The sequence below is a fragment of the Dipodomys spectabilis genome, unplaced genomic scaffold (assembly GCF_019054845.1).
Source record: "Dipodomys spectabilis isolate Male_0828 unplaced genomic scaffold, ASM1905484v1 ptg000157l, whole genome shotgun sequence".
In the NCBI taxonomy this organism is placed as follows: Eukaryota; Metazoa; Chordata; class Mammalia; order Rodentia; family Heteromyidae; genus Dipodomys; species Dipodomys spectabilis.
Genome location: NW_024870834.1, coordinates 4,680,534 through 4,701,316, shown reverse-complemented (window position 1 = coordinate 4,701,316; position 20,783 = coordinate 4,680,534). Strand labels below are relative to the sequence as shown.

General features: G+C 48.1%; 1 protein-coding gene across 1 annotated transcript; it reads left to right on the top strand.

Annotated features, from left to right (window-relative positions):
* Positions 1–781: 781 nt before the first annotated feature.
* Serpina12 (serpin family A member 12) lies at positions 782–13,279 on the top strand. The gene is made up of 5 exons (XM_042692717.1): positions 782–800; positions 5,839–6,489; positions 8,228–8,498; positions 11,408–11,555; positions 13,088–13,279. The coding sequence occupies exons 2-5, from the start codon at positions 5,856–5,858 to the stop codon at positions 13,277–13,279; spliced, it is 1,245 nt and encodes a 414-aa protein (XP_042548651.1). The 5' UTR covers positions 782–800; positions 5,839–5,855.
* Positions 13,280–20,783: the final 7,504 nt, after the last annotated feature.

Sequence of the window (20,783 nt, the reverse complement as noted above, 5' to 3'; positions counted from 1 at the left end):
TTAAAACTTAACTTTAAAATAATGCCTGTTCTTTAAAGAAAAATGCATAAAAGCAAGAAGAGGCAAACAAGGGATAGAACCCACCCTGGTACCCAGGGAATCAGTACAATTAACCCACGAAGATGAAACAGAGCATCGAGTCATTCACTGTCCCAAAGGAGCGCAAGCTTTGATATGAATGTCACCCCAGCAGAAGTTACGTCTGCAATCAGCTACTCATCTCTCTGCAGTCCTCTTCCCCGGAATCCACGTGGGCTCGGGTGAAGGAGCTGACAATGTGCAGGGATGAAGAGACCAGGTGTCCCACTGCCCTCCTGCCACCCCCAGGACTCCACTTCTCAACCTCTTGCTCTGATTTTCCCTTTGAGTACCTGTCTAGCCCTCTAGATTTCCTTGGTGCCTTGGAGCTCAGCTGGTAGCTTTACACAGGTGACAGATGATTGGGGGTTGGTTCTTCAATGTCAGGACAACAGGCTGATCTAGTGGTAGAATATCCCGTCTACCAGATCAGACAGCCGTTGGGAAACAAAGCTGTTGCAAAAGATATGAGGTGGACGTCATTAAGGTAGTCCCAGCCTAGTAGGTGTGGTCCACATATATCACCCTGTGGCCAGCCTCCGGCGTGAGAAGCCCCTGGGGAAGTGGTGTGGCCACTACTCTGGAAACCCCCATCACCTGACCTCCCTGGCCAGCTAATTCTATTGGCCATACTCTGCCTCTCCAGCAGACCATGGAGGTATAAATAAAAAAAAGGAAGGGCAGGTCCATTTGGCTGACCCCGTGGATCCCCTGGATACACTGTGAGTATGCAAGCTCCCTTCTGGAAAGATTCAGTGCTTCCACTCTATTCCTCATAAAGTGGGATGCACACGAAAGGGAGGATATGGTACTCTTCAAGGTGTGCTTCTTGGAAGAAAGTTCTAGAACACTTCCAATATGTGCAGGACTCCCCTGGAGGACTTTGTTGATTCATCTCCATGGACATCTACTAGAGGGAAAGCCTGGGTGGGAGTGGGCATGGGGTGGCCTCAAGAGACAGGCAGCTCTCCTTCCACCTGGAGCCCACTCTGCTCTCTGATTGGCCAGCGGGCTTGGTGTGTGAGCTCTCCCTGAAATAAGGCTGCATTCATCCATCAACCCACAGTCAGTCAGTGGAGAAAGTGAAGCCAGGGGCCTTGTGGCCTGCTCAGTACGTTTTTGCAGGGCTGAGATTCCTATTCTGCTCCATCATCAACGCACATTGCAGCTGGTCTCCTTCATCCACTGGGGTTGTGATTTCTCCTTCGTCACATGAGGCCACTCGAGCTTTCCAGTCCCTATTTCCTCACTCTAGAATGAAGCTACTACTAAAGGGTAGGAGGACCAGGTCAGGCAAAGATATGAAAGTCCCTAAGAGTTCTGAGTCTTGTTGCTGTCATTCACCCTTTTTTGAGGGTATGAGAGTACCATGATTTCTTAGGTGGCAGCAGCCATGTGGCCCCTACCTGGGCATTGCTCTAGGGTCAGCATGAGGACTCAACTGGACTTCTATTTTTCTTTGCTCTTCCCTTTTCCCTTGTCTTTTCTTTCCTTTCTTTTGTTCATTTCTCTTTTCTTTTCCTATTTTTTTCTCTTTTTCTATTCCTCCTTCCTTTTCTTTTTAGAGACATCCTTTTTGTATAGCCCAGGGTAGCCTCCAACTAGTAATCTTCACTCAGCCTCATGAATGCTGGGATTACAGGTATATGTCTTTATACTTTGTGCTCAAAAAATTAAAAAGCATGTGTGTTTCATCTTGTGTTTTCCAGGAAGGTAGGATAAAGTATATTGCAACATGGACTAGATAGAGTTCTTCTCTGTGAATGCTCACTTCAGCTAGGAGAAGGCATTATGTTTCCCTACCAAGTTAGTTCCATACTTATTCAGGAAAACAATCATTTAACTTCTAACACATCTAGAGTAATTTCCTTTAAGAAAGAAAATCCCCCAACTGAACAACAGTATCAGTTCCCACTACAGGAGGAGCCTAGAGCATGTGTAGGCTGGCTGTAAGGATTTTTATGGTAGTCTCCTTTGGGTGGGGGAGAATCAACATGCATATTCAAGAAGGATCCTCCCTGTCTCTCAGCTCAGGGGAGAGTACTTGAGAGTATCCAGGTGTTCTGAACTCTGCATGGAACTCTGCGAAGGAGCTGAGGGAATCTGGGGTTCAGAGGGCTCAGGGTCCCCAAGCAGGAAAGGTTGAGTGTTGTAGCCAGGCTATACAATGTATCCCCACTGAGCAGGGAGCTAGGCTGTCTGAAGCTCGTTCTGTTGGGTTGGGGGCATGGGCAGAGCATCCTAACTGTTTTGATCTTGTTGATGCTGGTGATTGCCACACTTCTCCATCCAGTCATCCTCAGGATGAGGTGGGAGGGAGAACATTGAGAGAGAGAGAGCTGCTGGGGAAGGGGAAGCTCCTCTTCTCAGGAATGGCCTCACCCCACATCTGGTAGACCTTGTGTAGCCTGAGTGCTCTATTTCCCTCTATCTTGCTTTCCCAACCTGCTGGGGGAAGCACTCTATAAAACTATGAATCCACTCATCCACTCTGTCCACGGGTTCCACGTTCACAGACTCAAATAACCTGGGATGGAAAATAGTTGGGGAAAAATTACATCTGTACCGAACATGTACAGGTGGTCTTTCATGTCATATTCTCAAACAATAGAGTATGCCAACTCTTTCCAAAGCACCTGTACTATATTAGGTGCCATGTTCAAGGCAGATCTGATTCAAAAGGCTCAGAAGGATGTGTGGATTTTATGTAGATGCGGTGCCATTTTATATAGGAGACTGACCACTTGTGAGTTTTGGCATCTATGTGTTGGAAAATTCTGGAAAAAAAAATCACCTAGGGACAACAAGGTATGAAATGGTTATTATTTGTTTGGTTTTTGAGGCTGGCCTCAAAGTCAGGATCTTCCTACTTTTCCTTCTAAGTGCTTAGATTACAGGCACATGACACCATGGCTGGCCATGATTAAATCTGCTGTCGTATCTCATTGTCCTTTTGCTCAGTGTGAGGGGGAAGCTGTGACCACTGTCTGTCCTGAGAGCCCTCCTGAGGGACCCCCTCAATGTGGGGGACCCCGTCCACATGTGGACTTTAATCCACTTGTGCCATTTGTCCAGATGGCTTTGAAGTCACCTGGTTGGGACTCTGTTTCTAGGATCAGTGAGATGTTATTGTATTTCTTTTCAGGAGAAGGAAATTATTTTTTCCAAAAAAATAGAGAATGTGAGATGGGAATGGTCAGGGAATTGAAATACTTGTTTTAGTTTTATCTGTCCTGTGGGTGTCCCAGACAATTTGGCTTCTATCTTGTTCTCTTTTTTTTTCTTTTCTTTTTATTTAATATATTAATTTAATTTGTTTTGAGTAACAACCAAATACACACACACTCTCTCTCTCTCTCTCTCTCAGCTAAAACTCTGCAGAGGATTGCTCAATAAATTGCAACCTATCAATGTATTGGGAAATAAACAGTGGCTCATCTATTTTAATTATGGAATAAAAATTGAGCCTACTCAGGCATCTTACCCATCTGACAAATTTGGGTCAGTTTAGAGCCGGTGATAACAAGTAGAAAGACTCAGAATGTGTAGGTTGTTGAGCGAGAAAGGTCCAGGATGGTGATACCCAGGAGGCCTGGGCAAGCGGCCTGAGAGGACTGCTGTGGCACAGGCTGGTAGAGGTGGGCAGAGGCAGAAAACCCCCAGCCTGGTGTAGCTGTGTCCTTGCTCTGAGGGGTGGGGCCTGCCTATTAGCACTGTGGAATGGGGAAAGACCTCCCATTCAGGAGACGAAGATACTGTCAGTCAGGAGGTGGGAAAGAAACTTGCCTCCCATCATCTATGTGGGAGACCAACACCCAACCCTGTGATCCCCAGTCAGTTCTCATGGCTACAACTGTGCAGTGGAAAGACCTGGTGAGTCTTCTGCTCAGCTTCTCAGCACAGAGCTTTGGGTGAGGGCACCCATGTGCCAGGGAGCTTTTCTAGGGTAGAGCACCCAGCAGTCACTCTGCCTGCTGGTCTGGGGCTCAGCCCAGGCTGCCCTGACTCACAGGCACAGCCCCTGGCAGCTGGCTCACTGCTTTGCCTCTCAGCTTGCTGGCAAACCATCTACTGAGACATTTTTGCTTGAGTGGCATGTCCTAACTTCTCCACTCCTGACATTGGGAAACAGTGCATGCCTGGGTGGCAATCTCCCTGAGTAACTGACGCTTCTATTTTGGTCCTTTATAAACAGTCCAACCCATGAGCTCCTGAGATCCAGTCTCTTTCATGTTCTAATTTTTTGTTGTGGTTGGTTTTGTTTATCTCTAAAGCCTATTTTCATACATCCCACAGAGCCTTCTTGTTCACCACAAGTTAAACTTTACCAGAGTAGTCCTGGGAGTGGAAGTTTCTTAGGTTAAAAAGAGGACCCTGGGCTCAGAGAAGGAAACTCTTTCCTAGATGTCATCCAGCTGTGAAGGCATGAAGAGAGGGGCTCCTGACTGCTTGGGTACCCTGGGATTATCTATCTATCTATCTATCTATCTATCTATCTATCTATCTATCTATCTATCTACACACATATATCATATATTATATTACATCTTCTGTATATGTATGAGATGGTTTGGTTTGAAGTGCAGGCCAATAGGGAGCTGGTCCCATCCAGTTCTCTGTGTAGCTTGTGTCCACTTGTGCTCTGGCTTTACCTTCACTTTTCTCCATGGGGTAATACAGAGTTTTAGACCCCAGATGCACATACTTCTGCCTAGGACATCTGGGAAATTAAGAAGCTAATAACCTAATATGGCAACAAACCAGCTCTGAAGTTCACCCTCATTGGATCACTGAAGTTACCCCTTCCCTGAGCCTGAACTGATTGGGTCAGGTCTATCTTCTGAGCCAATCACAAGCAAAGGAGTTTTGATTGAACCAATCACAAGTAGAGGAGTTTTGATTGTCTTGCACAAATCACATCCTATTTTGGAGCTGAGACTGGAGGCTCCAGAGAGGACCGGTTTTGGCAGTTTTTCTAGAAGTTTCCACTATCATACCACAAATTTCTTGAAGACCCATGTCTGCTGTGAGGAAGGTTGCATCCCTAATACCTTCACAAACAGAAAGGACTTGGGATTAGGAAACCTCTAGAAATAGGCTGGGCATTAGTGCTTGATGATTCAGTCAACCAGAAGTATCAGACACTTGGATTTGGCTTTGGTGGACCCTATTGATGTCTAGCAGGGCCAAGACACATGGCTGTTAACAAATCATAGCTACCATTCTCAGACCAGAAGACTGTGGTGAGTTGATGGGAGCTAATGGTCCCAGGGTACATCAAGTCCTACATCTTAAGGACAGACCACGGTCACCCACTATCTGGTTCCATCCAGATTCCATCCAGCAGCTCCTTCAAGGCTGGCCAGCTGCTCTGGAAGCCAACCAAGGCTGAATTTGGTCTGGGACAGCACCCTTGCTCTGCTCTTTATCTTGTGGCTTCACTACAGGTTCTCTTGGGACAGCTATCAGTATGCAGCATGGATGGAGTCCTGTCAGGCCTATATAAAGTCACTCAGAGGAATTGCCATGTCTCAGTGAGCTTCTACACTCAGGCCTCTCACTCGTGACCTGGGGTTGGTTATTTCTTGTTGCTGTGGTGATGAGAGAGGCTGAATATGGTTGTGTATGTCAAAGCACTCAGTGCCACAATGTGCAACACACAGGTCTCTGTTTCCATGCTCATCTGTTCTCACTCCTGGATATTTGAGAGGTGATGGAGTTCTTGTGTTCTCTGCTAACCTCAGACCTATTGCTCCACAGGACAATCTCCAAGGACCATGAAGCTTATGCTGGGCCTCGGCCTGTTTCTGGCTGGCCTCCTCACGGCACAGAATCTTCAGCAGCCCGACCTCTCTCCAAGCAGCTATGGAGCCCAGGGCCAAGATGGAGAGGCAAAGGCCAAGAGAAACGCCCAGCAACTCGCCTGGCGCAATATGGAGTTTGGTTTCAAGCTGCTCAAGAAGCTGGCTTTCAGGAACCCTAGGCAGAACATCTTCTTCTCCCCACTAAGCATTTCCACCGCCTTCTCCATGCTGTCTCTGGGGGCCCAGGACTCCACACTGGCTGAGATAAAGCAGGGCCTGAGCTTCCGGGGCATGGCAGACAGGGACCTGCACGAGGGCTTCCACTACCTCCTCAAAAGGCTAAACCAGGAGAAGCAGGACGTCAAGATGGACCTCGGCAATGCCCTGTTCATCGACAGGAGGCTGAAGCCCCAGAGGAACTTCCTGAGAGCTGCCAAGAGCATGTACAATGCAGAGATGCTGTCCACCAGCTTCCAGAACTTGAAAGAAACTCAGAGGCAGATCAATGGCTATATCAGCCAGAAAACTCACGGGAAAATCCACAACCTAGTCAGGAGCATAGACCCGGGAACAGTCATGATTCTTACAAACTACATTTTCTTTCAAGGTAAGGTGTGGGGCATGTGGGTGTGAGGAGGGGAGGGTGGGCAGACTTGCATTGGAAGCCCGGATTCACCCCCACTGGCTTGCTCTGTTGAACTCAAACACCTTTCACACTCTCTCAGGTGCCTGCCTTCCTTATCTGTGAAATAAGCACAGCAATACATCATCCATCACCTAGTTGGAGGGATCCAAGGTGAAAATGCAGATACAAGCTTTGTATATCTGGGTTGCTCAGCTCTGTGTGTTCATTACTGTTGACCTCAGCATGCTTTGGTTGTAGAGGGTGGAGGGCGGCACTTTGATAGCATTTCTTAGATGATCTAAGTGAAAACCAGAAAAAGAGAGAGAGAGAGAGAGAGAGACAGAGACAGAGACAGAGAGAGAGACAGAGAGAGAGAGAGAGAGAGAGAGAGAGAGAGAGAGAGAGAGTTCAATTAATTCCACTCCCAAGGCCAGCTGGTATGAGTTGGTACCAGAGACCATTTCTCACAGGCCTAGAGCTGTGCACTTTCCTTCACACCAAGTGGATCCCAGAGTCAGGATGCTGGTGTGGTGGCCACCACTGTGCTGGGTGATGGGTCTCCCTCTCAGATGTTGTAGATCTCCCAAGACTAAGGGGGAGACTGAAAAAGAAAAAGGAAGGTTACTCAAATTATCCACCCCCCCCCCCCCACCTCACAACCTCTCATCGTCTATCTGCCATACTCACATACACAGGAACTGGCCAGAAAGATAAACATCAAAGGCTGACATCCCTCAGTCCAGGCCAGACCACCACTGCACTGCTGGTGACAGGGTCTCCGGAATTCCGTGGAGACACAGATGGCTCTTACAGGGAAGGGAGAACATACTTTCCCACCTGAGAGGAGATGCTGGAATTGCTCACAGTCTCCTCATCCCCTAGATCACTTTAGCAACAGTGACCAGCATCTACTCAACATGTACTAGACAGAGAGCTACACACACTGCCTTCTTCTTTCTCGTTCTGTCTCGATGTAGTTCTAACCGATGCTTAGAATTATCATTATTAAGTCCGTGAATTAAGGACACCAAAGCCTGGGGAGATTGACACTCTTGCCCAAGGTCCTTCTTTTAGAACAATGAGGCCAGGATTTGCGCTTGGGAAGTTTGGCTCTCAAGGGCCTATGCTGGGAGCTGTAAGGATCACAGATTTGAAAAGAGATCTGAATTTATGTGTAAAGGGGTCAGAGCATCCTCAGTATCAAATAGGAAGAGTCCAAATATACATTTTGAGTGTTTGCTGCTTTCTAGAAAGTGCCACTTCTGTGTGTCCCGTTAGTTTCCCCAGCCCCACACAAGAGGGGTTCCTTTGAGGTTGACCTGGAATCCAATCAAATGCTTTCACTCAGTCACACTCAAAGAGCCACTACTAATTGCCATCAACTCTCTTCATGATGACAAACTTCGGGCTTTTTTCAGAGCCTCAGGGATACCTAGGCTCTGGGTAGTCTGCTAGGCTTATAGCTCTGCAGCCCTGGTCTTGTTTTTATAGTTTTCGTCTTTGTTTGGATCCCTGGGCTTCACCCCAGGCCTCACCAGAAATCTTAAGAGCATAGAAGGAGAATGGGCATTTCTGGAGTCCAGAAAACCCAAAGCCCTCCTCTCCCAGAAAAGCCCAAGTCCTTCCTCAGAATCGATGTCCACAGTGAGCAGCGACTACTTGGATTTGCTCACGTCCTTTCCTTCCAGGCCCTCATGTCATTTTGTCCTTCCATCCGAAGCCAGGTGGAAATATGAATTTGACCCCAAGAAAACTAAAGAGGAGAATTTCTTTGTGGATGAAAGGAAGACAGTGAGGGTGCCGATGATGTTCCGTTCGGGCCTGTATGACATCGCCTACGATGACCAGCTGGCCTGCACCATCCTGGAGATGCCGTACTACGGGAACATCACCGTCGCCTTCATTCTCCCCGACAAGGGCAAGATGCAGAGCCTGGAAGAGGGCTTGAAGGTGGACATTTTCAGCAAATGGAAGAGTCTGCTTGCAAAAAGGTAAAAGCGGGGACCTGGCGGAGGTAGGTTCTTGCTGCTTCTTTGCTTCCCTCCCGCTCTTTATTTTTCTTATGGTGGTTTTAGCAAGCTCTTGTCCAAGCCCTCTTTGGGGTTCTGTGAAGAGCTTCTTTGAGGGTAGCTGCGGTCAGGGAATGTGTAGTGCCTCACTGGAATACAATGAGTCACTGCATCTTTGGTGGTCATGCAGTGGAGTTGTGGGAGCACAGAAGATGAAGCCGTAACAGGAGGTGGCAGTCAGGGAGGGCCTCACAGAGGAGGTGGGACTGTCAATGCAGGGCTGTGTGGGAGGGAGAGGAGTGACTGAATCTTAGGCCAAGGACACTGTGAGTGGGAACCCCTAGGGTGTTGAAAGAGCTGCCAGAGGTTTGCTGTAAATAGAACAATGTGTTCAACGTGGGTGTTAGACAAAGCCAGTGACGTGGAGGACCATACACTAGAGTCGATGTATGGTAAGCCTGTGGAATGTGTCTCAGCCACGAGCTGTGGGGGGATTTTCTTGGAAGGCAAAGTGCTAGTGCTGCCACAGTTGTGTCTGGGGAGCTTGGTGTCCTAGCTAGCTCTTGCACATTTAAGGGGAGTCACTGGCATGGGATGGAAGGGAAGGGAGACAGTTTCCATTCAGGCAGGAGCCATGTCTGGATTCCCCCTCCCTGCTTGTCCCAGGCTTCCTCCCCCTTGGCCTGGCAGTCATCCGTCGGGTCTCAGCGAAGGTCTGGACTTCAATGCGCCATGTCTGAGAGAGAGGCAGAGGTGAGGCCAGGACCGGGCTCCTGTGTGGCTGGCAGAACGGATGCTGACCTCTCAGGACCTTGGCAAGAACCGAATCTAGACTAGTCTGGCATTAGCTACAGAGGATTTGCACCGGCTTGACCCGATCTTTTTCTGATTTGCTGGAGACCCCACGCTCTGCTGTGGAAGCCCAGCCCAGCAGGCCTTGCTCACCAGGGAAAGGGGTGGACATCCCTGAACAAGTGACCAGCTCTTTTCAGCGTATGCCGTCAGAGCTGCAGAGCTGAGAAAGCTGGAGTGGCCTCCTTAAGAGATTGAGAGGGGCAGAGATGAAGAGAAGATGGAATGTAGGGAGAATCTCAGCCTTCCACCCTTGTTTCATAGCCTTCTTGAGACTGGGCTTAAGACCACAACTTTAGAAACAGATTGCAATGGCTTAAGACTCTACAGTTGGGTCTTCCCAGGTGCCCCAGCTGCCTTGCCATGTTCTGTCTGACAGTTTCTCACCCGAGTTTGGTTCTGGTGCTGGCAGTGGTATGCCACGATCCTTTCTCCATGGCCTTCTGCAGCCTCATGCTGCAGCGCTAACCGCACACAAGGGGCTCCTGAGCTCCGCCATCGTAAGGTACATTAAGCGTCCCCTGAAAGAGGGAATCATCTCCCCTAAATGCACTCATGCTTATGAAGAAGAAAACAAAAACATTCTCTTTTTTCTCAAGAGAAGTAACTACATCAATAGACAGGCATCTAAACGTACTTGCCCAAACTACCAGTGCATAGGACATGTCAGAATTGAGGCTTTCAGTACTCAGCCTGGCTTCCTACGGAAGGCAGAGGCCTGCAGGCAGCCTGGCGTGGCCCTGCTCCCCGTCTCCTGTGCAGATCCCCTCTGTGGAGAGGAGAGAGCCTCAGGCTCAGTCCTTGGGCTCTTTGCTGCCGGCCTCAGAGTTTTCACCACTATGCCATCACCTTGATGTCTGAGTTTCTCATCCGCCCCAAGTCTGTCTCCCTAAGTCCAGAGACCTGCTCCTCTTCACTCATAGTTTCCTTGGATGTAGGCTGCGATCTCTGTCTCCATGGGTATCAGAATCAGCATCTTGGTCCCACTGGGGAGCCTCCTCCTATTGCTGAGCAACCCCATCTTTCCTTTGCTCAGACCATACCCTTTGACGTCATACTTATCATGATTCCCCTACCCCACCCCCCAGCAACCCCGGCTGCATGTCAGGAAAGCTGCTGGCCTCACTGTGGTCCAGATCTCTTCCCATTCTCTGTGCTCTTACCTCTGACTCCCTCACAAGCTTCCGGACGGTCTTCAAGAACAATGATTGTTCTCCTTGCCCATCACCAAGTGTGTGTGGTTGGCAGAGCAAGCAGAACAAGCTCTGAATATCCTAAACAAGACTACATTATTCCTCTGGTCAAAAGTCTACTGTGGCTCCCTGTCTTCTTCAGAGAGAAAGATGGCACTTGCCTGAACCCTTTGTCTCCAGCAAGGGTTTCTCAAATCTCTTCGTGTTTCTCGGCCTTCCTGATTCCAGCAAGTATGTCTGTCCTTCCTTTCTGTCCCTAGCTCGTGTTCCCTCCTGGCACCCTGGCTGTGTTTGCCTGTGTGCCACATTAGGCTTTTTCTGGTGGTGATTTTCCTATCTGTCTTTCCTGCTGGAACGCAGTCAAGAGCAGCCAATCCTGCTGGCCAATTCCCCTCTAGCACCTAGGACAGCAGGTGCTTTGCAAAAGGTGCTTCCTGTTGGCTAGATGAACGAATGAGCAAACGGATAAATAGGAAGGTAAAGTTGGGAGCTGGCAGCCCTGTCGATGGTGAATGAGGCTTCTGAGCAAGGAGTAAAGAGAGAGATGGCTTACACCCTGCCGAGCCCTGACCAGCAGCCTCCTTTTTGCACATGTCTCCCAGAGCCATAGATCCTTTGAGTGTGGGCTCCATTGGGACTAGCATGGAAAGGTCATCGTGAGCATGGAGTATCTACTCTGGGGTCTGAGGGTGAAGGAGCCTCTCCTCTTCCAGTGAATAGTGAGGTCTGAGAGCTTTGGCTCTGATACAACAAAGCTCTCCAGGGCATCTCTCCTGCCCCTCTCTCCCCTCCCACCCCGCTATGGGAGGTAATCCTCCCACTCACCCTCCCGTCTCTCCTTCCCAGGGTGGTGGATGTGTTCGTGCCTAAGCTCCACATCACTGGGACCTACAACTTGAAGAAGACCCTGTCCCAACTGGGCATCAGCAAAGTCTTCGAGGAGCATGGTGACCTCAGCAGGATCTCCCCCTACCGCAGCCTGAAAGTGGGTGAGGTAAGCCTGCTGCTGGCTGCCCCCTCCCACACCGGAGCCCTCACAGTCAGGGCCACAGGGTCACAGCCACACGCCCGCCAGGATCCTACCCACCAGACAGACATGATTCATAACTGATCAACATGAGAAGCAGGCCCAAGCCTGGTCTGTCTGTGGTCTCTGACAGGGTGAGCATCTTCCTATTTGGGGAAAAATGAGGACTATCTAGGTAGGGTTATCATATTTAGAAGATACACTATAAAATATTTCATTGAATTTAAAATTTAGAATAATAATGAATAGTTTGAGCATAACTATGTCCCAGATATCGCATGAGACATATTTCATATTGAAATATATTCATTATGAATCTTGAATTAATTTTTTTCTGCCAGTTTTGGGGCTTGAATTAGCACCCTGAGTGCTGTCTCTGAGCTTTTTTTGCTCAAAGCTAGTGCTCTGCTACTTGAGCTACAGCTCTACTTCTGGATTTATTTTATTAACGGGAGATTAGAGTCTCATGCATTTTCCTTGCCAGGCTGGCTTCAAACTGCAATCCTCAGATCTCAGCCTCCTGAATAGCTAGGATTACAGGTATGAGCCACTGGTGCCTGCCTTTGAATTAAAGTTTAATTAGATGTCATGTATACTGTACCAAATCTAGTTCCAGTGGGGGTGGTGTTGAGGATTTCAGAAGCAGGGACAAGTGTGAGGAGAAGCTCAGTAGAGGAAAGGGCAGACCGAAGGCAGAAGGTGGAAAGTTAGGGGTGCAGGTGGGGGCTGGCTGTACTAAATGGGGTTAAGGAGAAGTGAGGCCAGTCTTGGAGGGATCTGTGTTGGCAAATCTGAAGGTACAGAATCTGTTTTCGATTTGTATGAAGAAGACACAGAATTTTCTAGTTTGATTTTTTTTCCTGCCTTTTAGACTGTCTTTTTTTTAGACTCTCCTTCCCCCCAAAAAAAGTTCAAGGCCAGCTCATCATTTATCATAGGCCATTGCCAATCTTTTGCTTGGCTTGTTTCTTTTGCTTAGTTAGCTGTGCTGAAAACTATGGCCCTAACGTAGAATTTTCAGTAAGGGAAAATGTTGACGTTCTGTAGACCAGAATGAAATGTGTGCATCTCACACCGCCCATCCACTGCCCTGTATGCATCCACCAAGACACAGGGCAGTGGATCAGGGTGGAGGAACCTCCTACAGCTGATGCACAGCCTGGGTCCCTCTGTATCATCAACAGAGCTGAGCTGACCGCCCAGGTCCTTCTGACCATCACACCTGATCAGTCCCTGGAACTCCTGGGATAGCAAGTCCCCATCTGTCCCCTTTGTTGTTACCAATCCCCACCATCACCTTCTCCTCCACTGTATCTGCTCATTAAACATCATCCAGGTGACAGCAGGAGTGCCAGTGTCCCCATATGGCTGGCACCAGCACTGGGTTACAATGAGACTGGGCAACTTTGGCCAAGTTGTGTCCCTCTCTGACCTCTTTCCTCTGGCCCACAGCCTCTGAGTGGCTCAGCAGGCGCTGACTTTTCCCTTGCTTCCCACAGGCAGTGCACAAGGCTGAGCTGAAGATGGATGAGAAGGGTACAGAGGGGGCTGCCGGCTCTGGAGCCCAGACGCTGCCTATGGAGACCCCGGAAAAACTCAAGTTAGACAGACCTTATATGCTACTGCTTTATGAGAAAATCACCCCTTCCATGATTTTCCTGGCAAAGATTGTTGACCCTAGAGGGCAATAAAGAGGAATCTTGGCTTACTGCTGCCCTCCGCACCGGCTGAAAACATTGCATCTGCTAGAGATGAGGCTTCAGATGTATTCTGACCAAATCCTGCTCCATCTCCATCTCCCAAGGCTGCTGCGGAGCCACATAGCTGGTTCTTGGGGTTTCCAGGCTCCACAGCTGTGTGTCCCCCTCCCTGCCCATGGGGATTTCCATGTGAGGTGCCACACCCCACCCACTCGGCTGTGTCCCCCATTCCTCTGTGTCCTGCTTGCCAAGGCTGTGGTGGGTAATCTGAGGAAGGTCCGAGCCACAGCAAGTAGCTGGGGTTTGGACTCATAGAGACCTGGAGACCTGGGCTCGAATTCTAGAATGTTCTGAAAGGAGGATCCCAACCCACCCGCTGTGTGTCTAAGGAAACCAACACCATTGCCTTAGAGAAGTTAGCTCCCCATTGTGAGTCTTTGGCCTTGAGTCATTTGTACAGTCTCTGCTTGGTGTCCAGCCAGGCCTTCAGCGGGATGGAAGAAAAGAGGTGGAAGCAGTCCAGTCCCATGGCTTGCATCTGGAGGCCGTCTTGGGACTCACTGCAAGTTTTGTTCATTGAGGCATAAGAGGATCCTGGGGCTCCCCCAGCTGGTGACCAAAGGGGTGCCTACCATATGAACAGTTAGCCAATGGGATTCTTGCAACCCACTCCAAAAAACTGGCCTTGTGGGGTCTGTGAGTGAACACTAGAGGGCACTGGGGGCTCACAGCGCCACTTAGAGTCACTAGTGTGGGTCAGCAGCTCCTTTCCCCCTGGCAGGGAGTTGCCGACATCCCTGGTGCTTTGGGATGAAGGCATCCTGATGTACCTGGCTCCAAGAAGCCTGAGCCAGCAGCGCTTATCCATTCCTGGGTGTGCCCGGTGATCTTTGGTCCGCTGTACCTTTGAGTTCTTGTCTCAACCTACCTATTGGCAGCCAGATGTGACAGGTGTGAGGCTCAAAAGTGAGTGGTACCCTTATGGCCACAGAAGATCCGCAGGCAGCAGTGCCTGAATTCAACACTGACCGGGAGCTCGGCTGCTCTCCATGTCCCTTTAGCATGTGAAGCCCCTATAGCCGCCTCCTCCTGCATCCTGGGCTCCACTGGGCACTGAAGGCCCAGCTCGCTGGCTAATGGACAAGGTGGCCTGGGGAGGATGTCCCAGAGGATGAATCTTTGTGTCAGACAGGGCACACCTGTCCACTTCCTCCGGGAGGCCTGTGGTCCCACTTCCCTGCATTTTATTATGTCATCACAGCTCACCCAGGTGTTTTCCTCACAACCCCTCCTCCGCCACTCCCTTCCAGAGCATTAACCAGCCTTACAGGAAGTCAACTCCTTCTAGAAATTGACCTGAGCCACTGCTTGTGGACTGGCTGACCTCACGAATTAATGAGCAATAAATCAATGGGTTTTCTCCATTGATTGAAATCAACATGTCTCAACAAAGCCTACACTGACAAGAGCTCCCAGTAACCCTACAGATCCCCAGCCCTTCGTGGAGAGACCATCCCCACGATGAGGAAACCAGGGCTGAAGAAAACTGCATAACCTGCCCTGTGCTCACAGTTAATAAGAAAGAGAGATATAGAGAGAAATGAAGGAAGGAAGGAAGGAGGGAAGGAGGGAAGGAAGGAGGGAAGGAAGGAAGGAAAAAAGAAAGAAAGGAAGAAAGAAAGAAAGAAAGAAAGAAAGCGTGCTAGGGCCAAATGCAAGTCCCCTGAGCATTCTTGGCTTTCATTTACCCAACCAACCATCCATCCACTCACTCATTCGTGCATGCATGCATCCATCCATCCAGGGTCCCCTCTGTGCCAGAGATGGTCCTAGGGGCTTGAGATGTATCAGTACATAGAATCTACAAAGATCCTTACCTTCACAGAGGTTTCAGGCTATTAGAGAGGCAGGTAAAGAAACAAGAATGTTGAGTTGCACAGGTAGAGGCGGGTGGAGGTTGATCATCCTCAGAAGGTGACACTCATCATCAAAATAACAAACTACTTGGCTTCTAGCCATTGAAACCGCAGAGTCACATAAGGTGCCCAAAGGCCCCCAAATAGAAAAATACAGAGCTAAGAGCAAAGGCAGGTCCCCTGGGCAATGCCTGTATATCAGTGTGAACTCAAGCAGACCTGGGTATCTTGATCTGGGGAAAGAGGAGCATTGACCACAAATGTGCATGGCTGATGTCGGGGAGAGGCCTCCGCAATACACTCCTGTAGCTCTACCACAAGCTGCAGAAGGCATTCACACAGCCCTGAGGGTCCTGATGGGCTTTTTAAGCACATGCATGAAGAGATGTGGTTTCCTGGCTATTCTGGGTCAGTCTATTGCAGCCAGACTCCAGACCCACCTAGGAGGCTCTGGGGAGCGCTGCCCATGCCACAGGTCCACATGAGGACTGCAATCCCACCTTGGGAGGATTCTGGCTAAGATGGTACTTAATTTCAGTCTGTCAAAAGAAAGGAGCAGGCTGGTGGTGGGGCTCTGGTGTTAGAGACCTGGTCTACCCAAGCACAAAGCCCTTGGTTCCATCTCAGTGTTGGAAAATGGGGGAAGGGGATAAGTAAATGTAAAAATAAGTATCAAAACATCAAAGCATAAAAGTGTAGCTTGATTTTAAATGAGACACGGACACGAAACCAGAAATGGAGCAAAAGCATAAAGATGTGTGTAGTTAGCAAGAGAGTCTTGGGAACAGAAGATTCTAGAAAGTTGATGACCTGGCTGTGGCAGAAGAGACCCCATGGAGGATGCAGACTGGGGACAGGTTACATTGTGCTGAGCCTTGCATGAACCCAGGGTGTCTTGTTCCTGTTTTTGCTGCTCTGGCAGGATTGGATTTATGGCGTTAGGAATAGCTTGGCCTTTGCTTTGCAGCCATCTCCGACAGCCAGGAGTGGAAGTCGGGGACCTGAAGGTGAACTGAAGAGCTCCTCGTTAGGCTAGGACAGATGCTGAGGTGGGGGTAGTGGCTGGAGGAGCACCCAGCTGTCTTCCATCTCAAGCCTTCTAGGGATTGCTTGGAAGCTCTGATTCCATAGTTCGGCATCACAACAAGCGTCCAATTAACCAAACTTAGAAAAGTGCCCCACCCCCTCTAGCTGCCTCCCCCGGGCTCACCATCAGACTTGACAGGGCAGCAGGTCAGAGTTCCCATCACCTCTCCCTTGCCATCCCAGTCCCTCCTCAGTCTTTACTTCCCCTGGGTCCTCCCCCTTCTCTCCATCTTCCCCTCGCTGGGGAAGACCTGTGGGAACTGCATGGGGTGTAGATTGTCTAACCAGAGATAGAGAGACAGAGAGCTACGATGGCTGTGGCTGGTTTATAAATAAAGGGAGTGGGGCTCAAGGAAGACAAGAGTGAGCAGTTTCGAGCTGGAGCTGTGGGAAGGAAAGGAGGATGTCCAGGAGGTCAGAGGATGGGGAAAGATGGCAGACTGAATGAGAACTACCAGGCACCATCATCAGAATAGGAAACGAAATCACAGCGCTGCCTTTATTTTATTATACTCATTGGTTTAGTATTTTCTATTTAGCTATAGTTTACATAAAGCCCACATAGTCTTTCTACTCATTCCTTTATTTTTTCTTTCTTCTTACCACCACCCACCTCCCATCAACAATCTACTCTCTTTTTAACCTAGGACTCCAATTACACATATACTTAATAGTTTCCTGTGGGTCACTGGGTTCTTTTCTTCCTTTGTTTCTTTCTCTTTCTCTCTCTGTGTCTCTCTGTGTCTCTTTCTCTGTCTCTCTGTCTCTGTCTCTCTCTGTGTCTCTCTGTCTCTCTCTCTGTCTCTGTCTCTCTCCCTCTCTTTCTCTCTCTCTCTCTCCCAGTGGTACTGGGGTTTGAACTCAGGGCTTCCTGGTTGTTAGGCAGATGCTCCACCACTTGAAACATGTCTCCAAGCCTTGAGGCTATATTACTTCTTCAGTTTATGTTATTCCTGCTGATTTGTTTTCAAGACCATTTACCTTTTCTTCACAGTGCTAGGCTTGATCTTGACTCAAGCCAGTGACGTTTAAGTTTCTTACCTCAAACATCTCCTGGCTAGAATGGCAGTGGGAGAAGAAGTAAAGTCTTTCTCATATTCCTTATTCCCATAGGGCTTCTCTCCAGTGTGAAATTTTCACGTATTCCAAGAGCATTAAGACAAAGGAAAGATTTTCCCACATTGCTTACATTTAAGTGCCTTCTCTCCAGTGTGAGTTCTTTCATGCCTTTGAAGGCCACTGAACCTAGGGAAGGCTCTCCCACATTGCTTACATCCATACAATTGCTCGCCAGTGTAAGGTTTTTTGTTTTTTCATGTTCTCAAATGGCACTGGATCTAGAAAAGGCTTTCTCACATTTTCTCACATTGCTTACCTTGATATGGTTTCTCTCCAGTGAGTTCTTTCAGGTTTTTGAAGGTCACCAGAATGAGTGAATGCTTTTCAACATTGCTTACATCCCTAAGGTCTCTTGACAGCATGAGTTCTCTCATGTCTTCCAAGAGTGCTAGTTTTACCATATGGCCAATGTCCTCATGGTTTCCTCTCCCATGTAAAGGTGGCTGGGACAAGGGAAAGCTTTCCTATGCTGCTTACATAGAAGGTGTTTCTGCCCAGTTTGAAAGATTTCATCTTTATGAAGGGCACTAGAACAACTGAAGGCTTTTCACATTGCTTACAGCCATAGAGTCTTTCTCCACTGTGAGTTCTCTCATGGCCTTGAAGGTCATTGAAAACAGCGAAGACATTCTCCAAAGCTTACATCCATGGAGTTTCTCTTCAGTGTGAACTTTTTCAAGTTTGTGAAAAGAATTGGTACACAATTTGAGGGAAATGGTGGAAAAGTGCAGCAGTGGAGCTCACTGGCCATGGATGAAAGTGAACTATACAACTCAGGGGTGGACAGAAGGGAGGGACTGAGAGAGAGTGACAGAAGGGAAGATATTGTATGAAAGAAAATGTACTCATTACTTAACTCATGTAATTGTAATCCTTCTGTACATCACCTCTAAAATAACAGTAAAGTAAATAATTTTTTAAAAGAAAGGAAATAAGATAGCTGAAGTCTTCTTCCTGGTTTCTACATATAAATGGTTTCTTTGTGAATTATTTCATGTACTTCCAAATCACTCAGGTTCCTGAATGTTTTGCCACAGTGATTATATTCATGGTGTTAAAATGCAGCATTCTCATGAGATGGATGAAAAATGAACTTCATTTGCACAACACATGTGAAGGTATCACACGGCTGAGTCTTACCAGGTTCTCCCTCTTCATGTCTCTGAGAGCACTGGGAAGTGGAGTCTTTCCCACAGTCCTTAGAATTGTAAGGCCTCTCTATATATGCATGATATGCACAGGTTTTGTGTCCAGTGTGATTTGGAGGGACACATTTACTGGTGAATGAGGTTTGTTTGTTTTTTTACATGCATGGTGTTAGTCCACTAAGAAGAGGCTTCTTAATTCACAATATGGTCTGGAGCCTACTGGAAAGGATTCTGCACAAATACCACATTGTTTCTCTTCAGAATCTTGCTACCCCTTCAGTTCTAGAGAGGCCATGTTCTTGAGCCTTTCCAAAATCAACTTTCCAATGGATCCACCAAAACCCACTTTTCCAAGGTGAAGTTTATGGCCACAGTCTCAAAGGTCACTGGCTTTCATTTCCCCTTCTGATAATCCCCGTTGTCACATTAGGTTGCAAAGGCTGCCAAAGCTGTCACCCAAAGTCTTCCAGCAACCGACACACAGTGGGTCTCTATTTTATAATAGGAACACTTTATTGTGTGTGTGTGTTTACAACAAGCAAGAGCAAGATACAGGCTTTTTGTAAGAAGTTTAAAGACCATGAAAACGAGCAAAGAAGATCATAAGTTACCTCTATTCCATAACTGAGCTATTCTCTCATAAAAAGTGTCCCTTTAGGTCCAGACTTCCTCCTAGACATTTCAAAGACATGAATGAATGAGAGTCTGGGGAACCATGCCGGGGGCTTTAACTGCAGCTTGCTCTATGTATTGATTTTCCCTCTGGTCCCTCCTACTCTGTGGATTATATTATTTATTGTAATGAATAATATGTAATAAGCAATAATATGTAATAAGCAATCTATAAATGTTATAAATATAGTATGAATGTAAATCCAGGGTGACTGGATTCTAAAACACCCCAATACAAGGTCAGCAGCGGCCACACTGTCTCCTCCTACCTTTATGGCCTTCATTGGCATCACTGTCACGTGCCCCAGAACCCACGGGGCCCTGAAGCACAGGTCATGCTTGTTTGAGAGACAGGGAACCAGGATCGGCCCTTTGGGGGGAAAAAAATCCTTCCCATTTGCTACACTCACATTCATCCCAGTTCCAGGAATCTGCCTGACAAATATTGACCAGGCTTCAGAGGTCCTCAAACACCATTTCTCAGTATCAGGAAGCTGTCCAGGCAGAGGACCCAGACCCAGCTCAGTGACTTCGCTCTGTGAGTACACACTGGTGCCCGAACTGAAGCGGCCTGCGACCTCCTCCCTTCTCCCTCCTTCTGTCTCTGTCTCTGTCTCTGTCTCTGTCCCAGAATCTCTCTGCCTTTAGAGGCAGAGATGGGAACAGAGGCCGCTGAACAAGATACTAAATACTGCCTCTGAGTCTTGCAGTCAGAACTTCAGGTTTTCAAAAAACACTATCACAGAAAACTTGGCCTTAAAGAACTTGGAAAGGGGAAGTCAGAGTAACCCTAGCAGGAAGACAAGGAGATGGGAGGAGGACGATCCAAAGAAAAATGACAACATTTACTAGGAATTCTCTTCCTTGAAGAAACACACTTACAATTCATAGTCAGGGATTGCATCCTGCTCCTGCCTCTTGCTGGCTGTGTGCCCTGACTTCCCTACAATTTAAAGGATTTATAAGGGTTAAACAATACACAACAAGGTTTCTCCACAAAGGTATAAGCACAGTTGGGCAGGGCTGCTCTTCACTGGATGTGACTTTTCTAGGCATTTCAAGAATTTCCATGTTTGAGCCAGCAGCACCAGTCACCAGCGTGACCCCCAAACACCACCCTCCTTCCCCCCCTCCCCTGCACCTGTTTGTTCACAAACAGTGCTCTTGATTTTTTTTTTCTTGGACCTTTCTGGAAAGGGTATTGAGGTGATCATTTCATGCAGCCTTGGTAGAGGGGAAGAAAACTTCCATCTTTTCCATGTGCGGATGCTTTGCATGTTACATGTCATAGAATCCTTACAGGCCCACCCCTTTTCCCCTTGCATTTTGCAGAAGGAGATACAATTTTAAAAATAGTATTATTCTGTGACACACTAGAGGCCCAGCCCCAGCTAGCAACCAATTGGAGTCTTCTTTGGGAAGCAAACCTTTCTGCAAGTTTGGGGTCCTGGGGGATACATAGGGTGCTGACTGCAACAGGGCAGGCCAGTGTTTGAATAGCTCTGCGTTTTCCACATTTCCTGTTCAGGGAAGTCCCTGTGTGAAGAGCTGTGA

Coding starts and splice junctions, on each gene's coding strand:
- Serpina12 (XM_042692717.1), top strand. CDS start 5,856: ATGAAGCTTATGCTGGGCCTCGGCCTGTTTCTGGCTGGCCTCCTCACG. Junction 6,490..8,227: donor AAACTACATTTTCTTTCAAG/GTAAGGTGTGGG, acceptor TTCCATCCGAAG/CCAGGTGGAAATATGAATTT. Junction 11,556..13,087: donor GCAGCCTGAAAGTGGGTGAG/GTAAGCCTGCTG, acceptor TGCTTCCCACAG/GCAGTGCACAAGGCTGAGCT.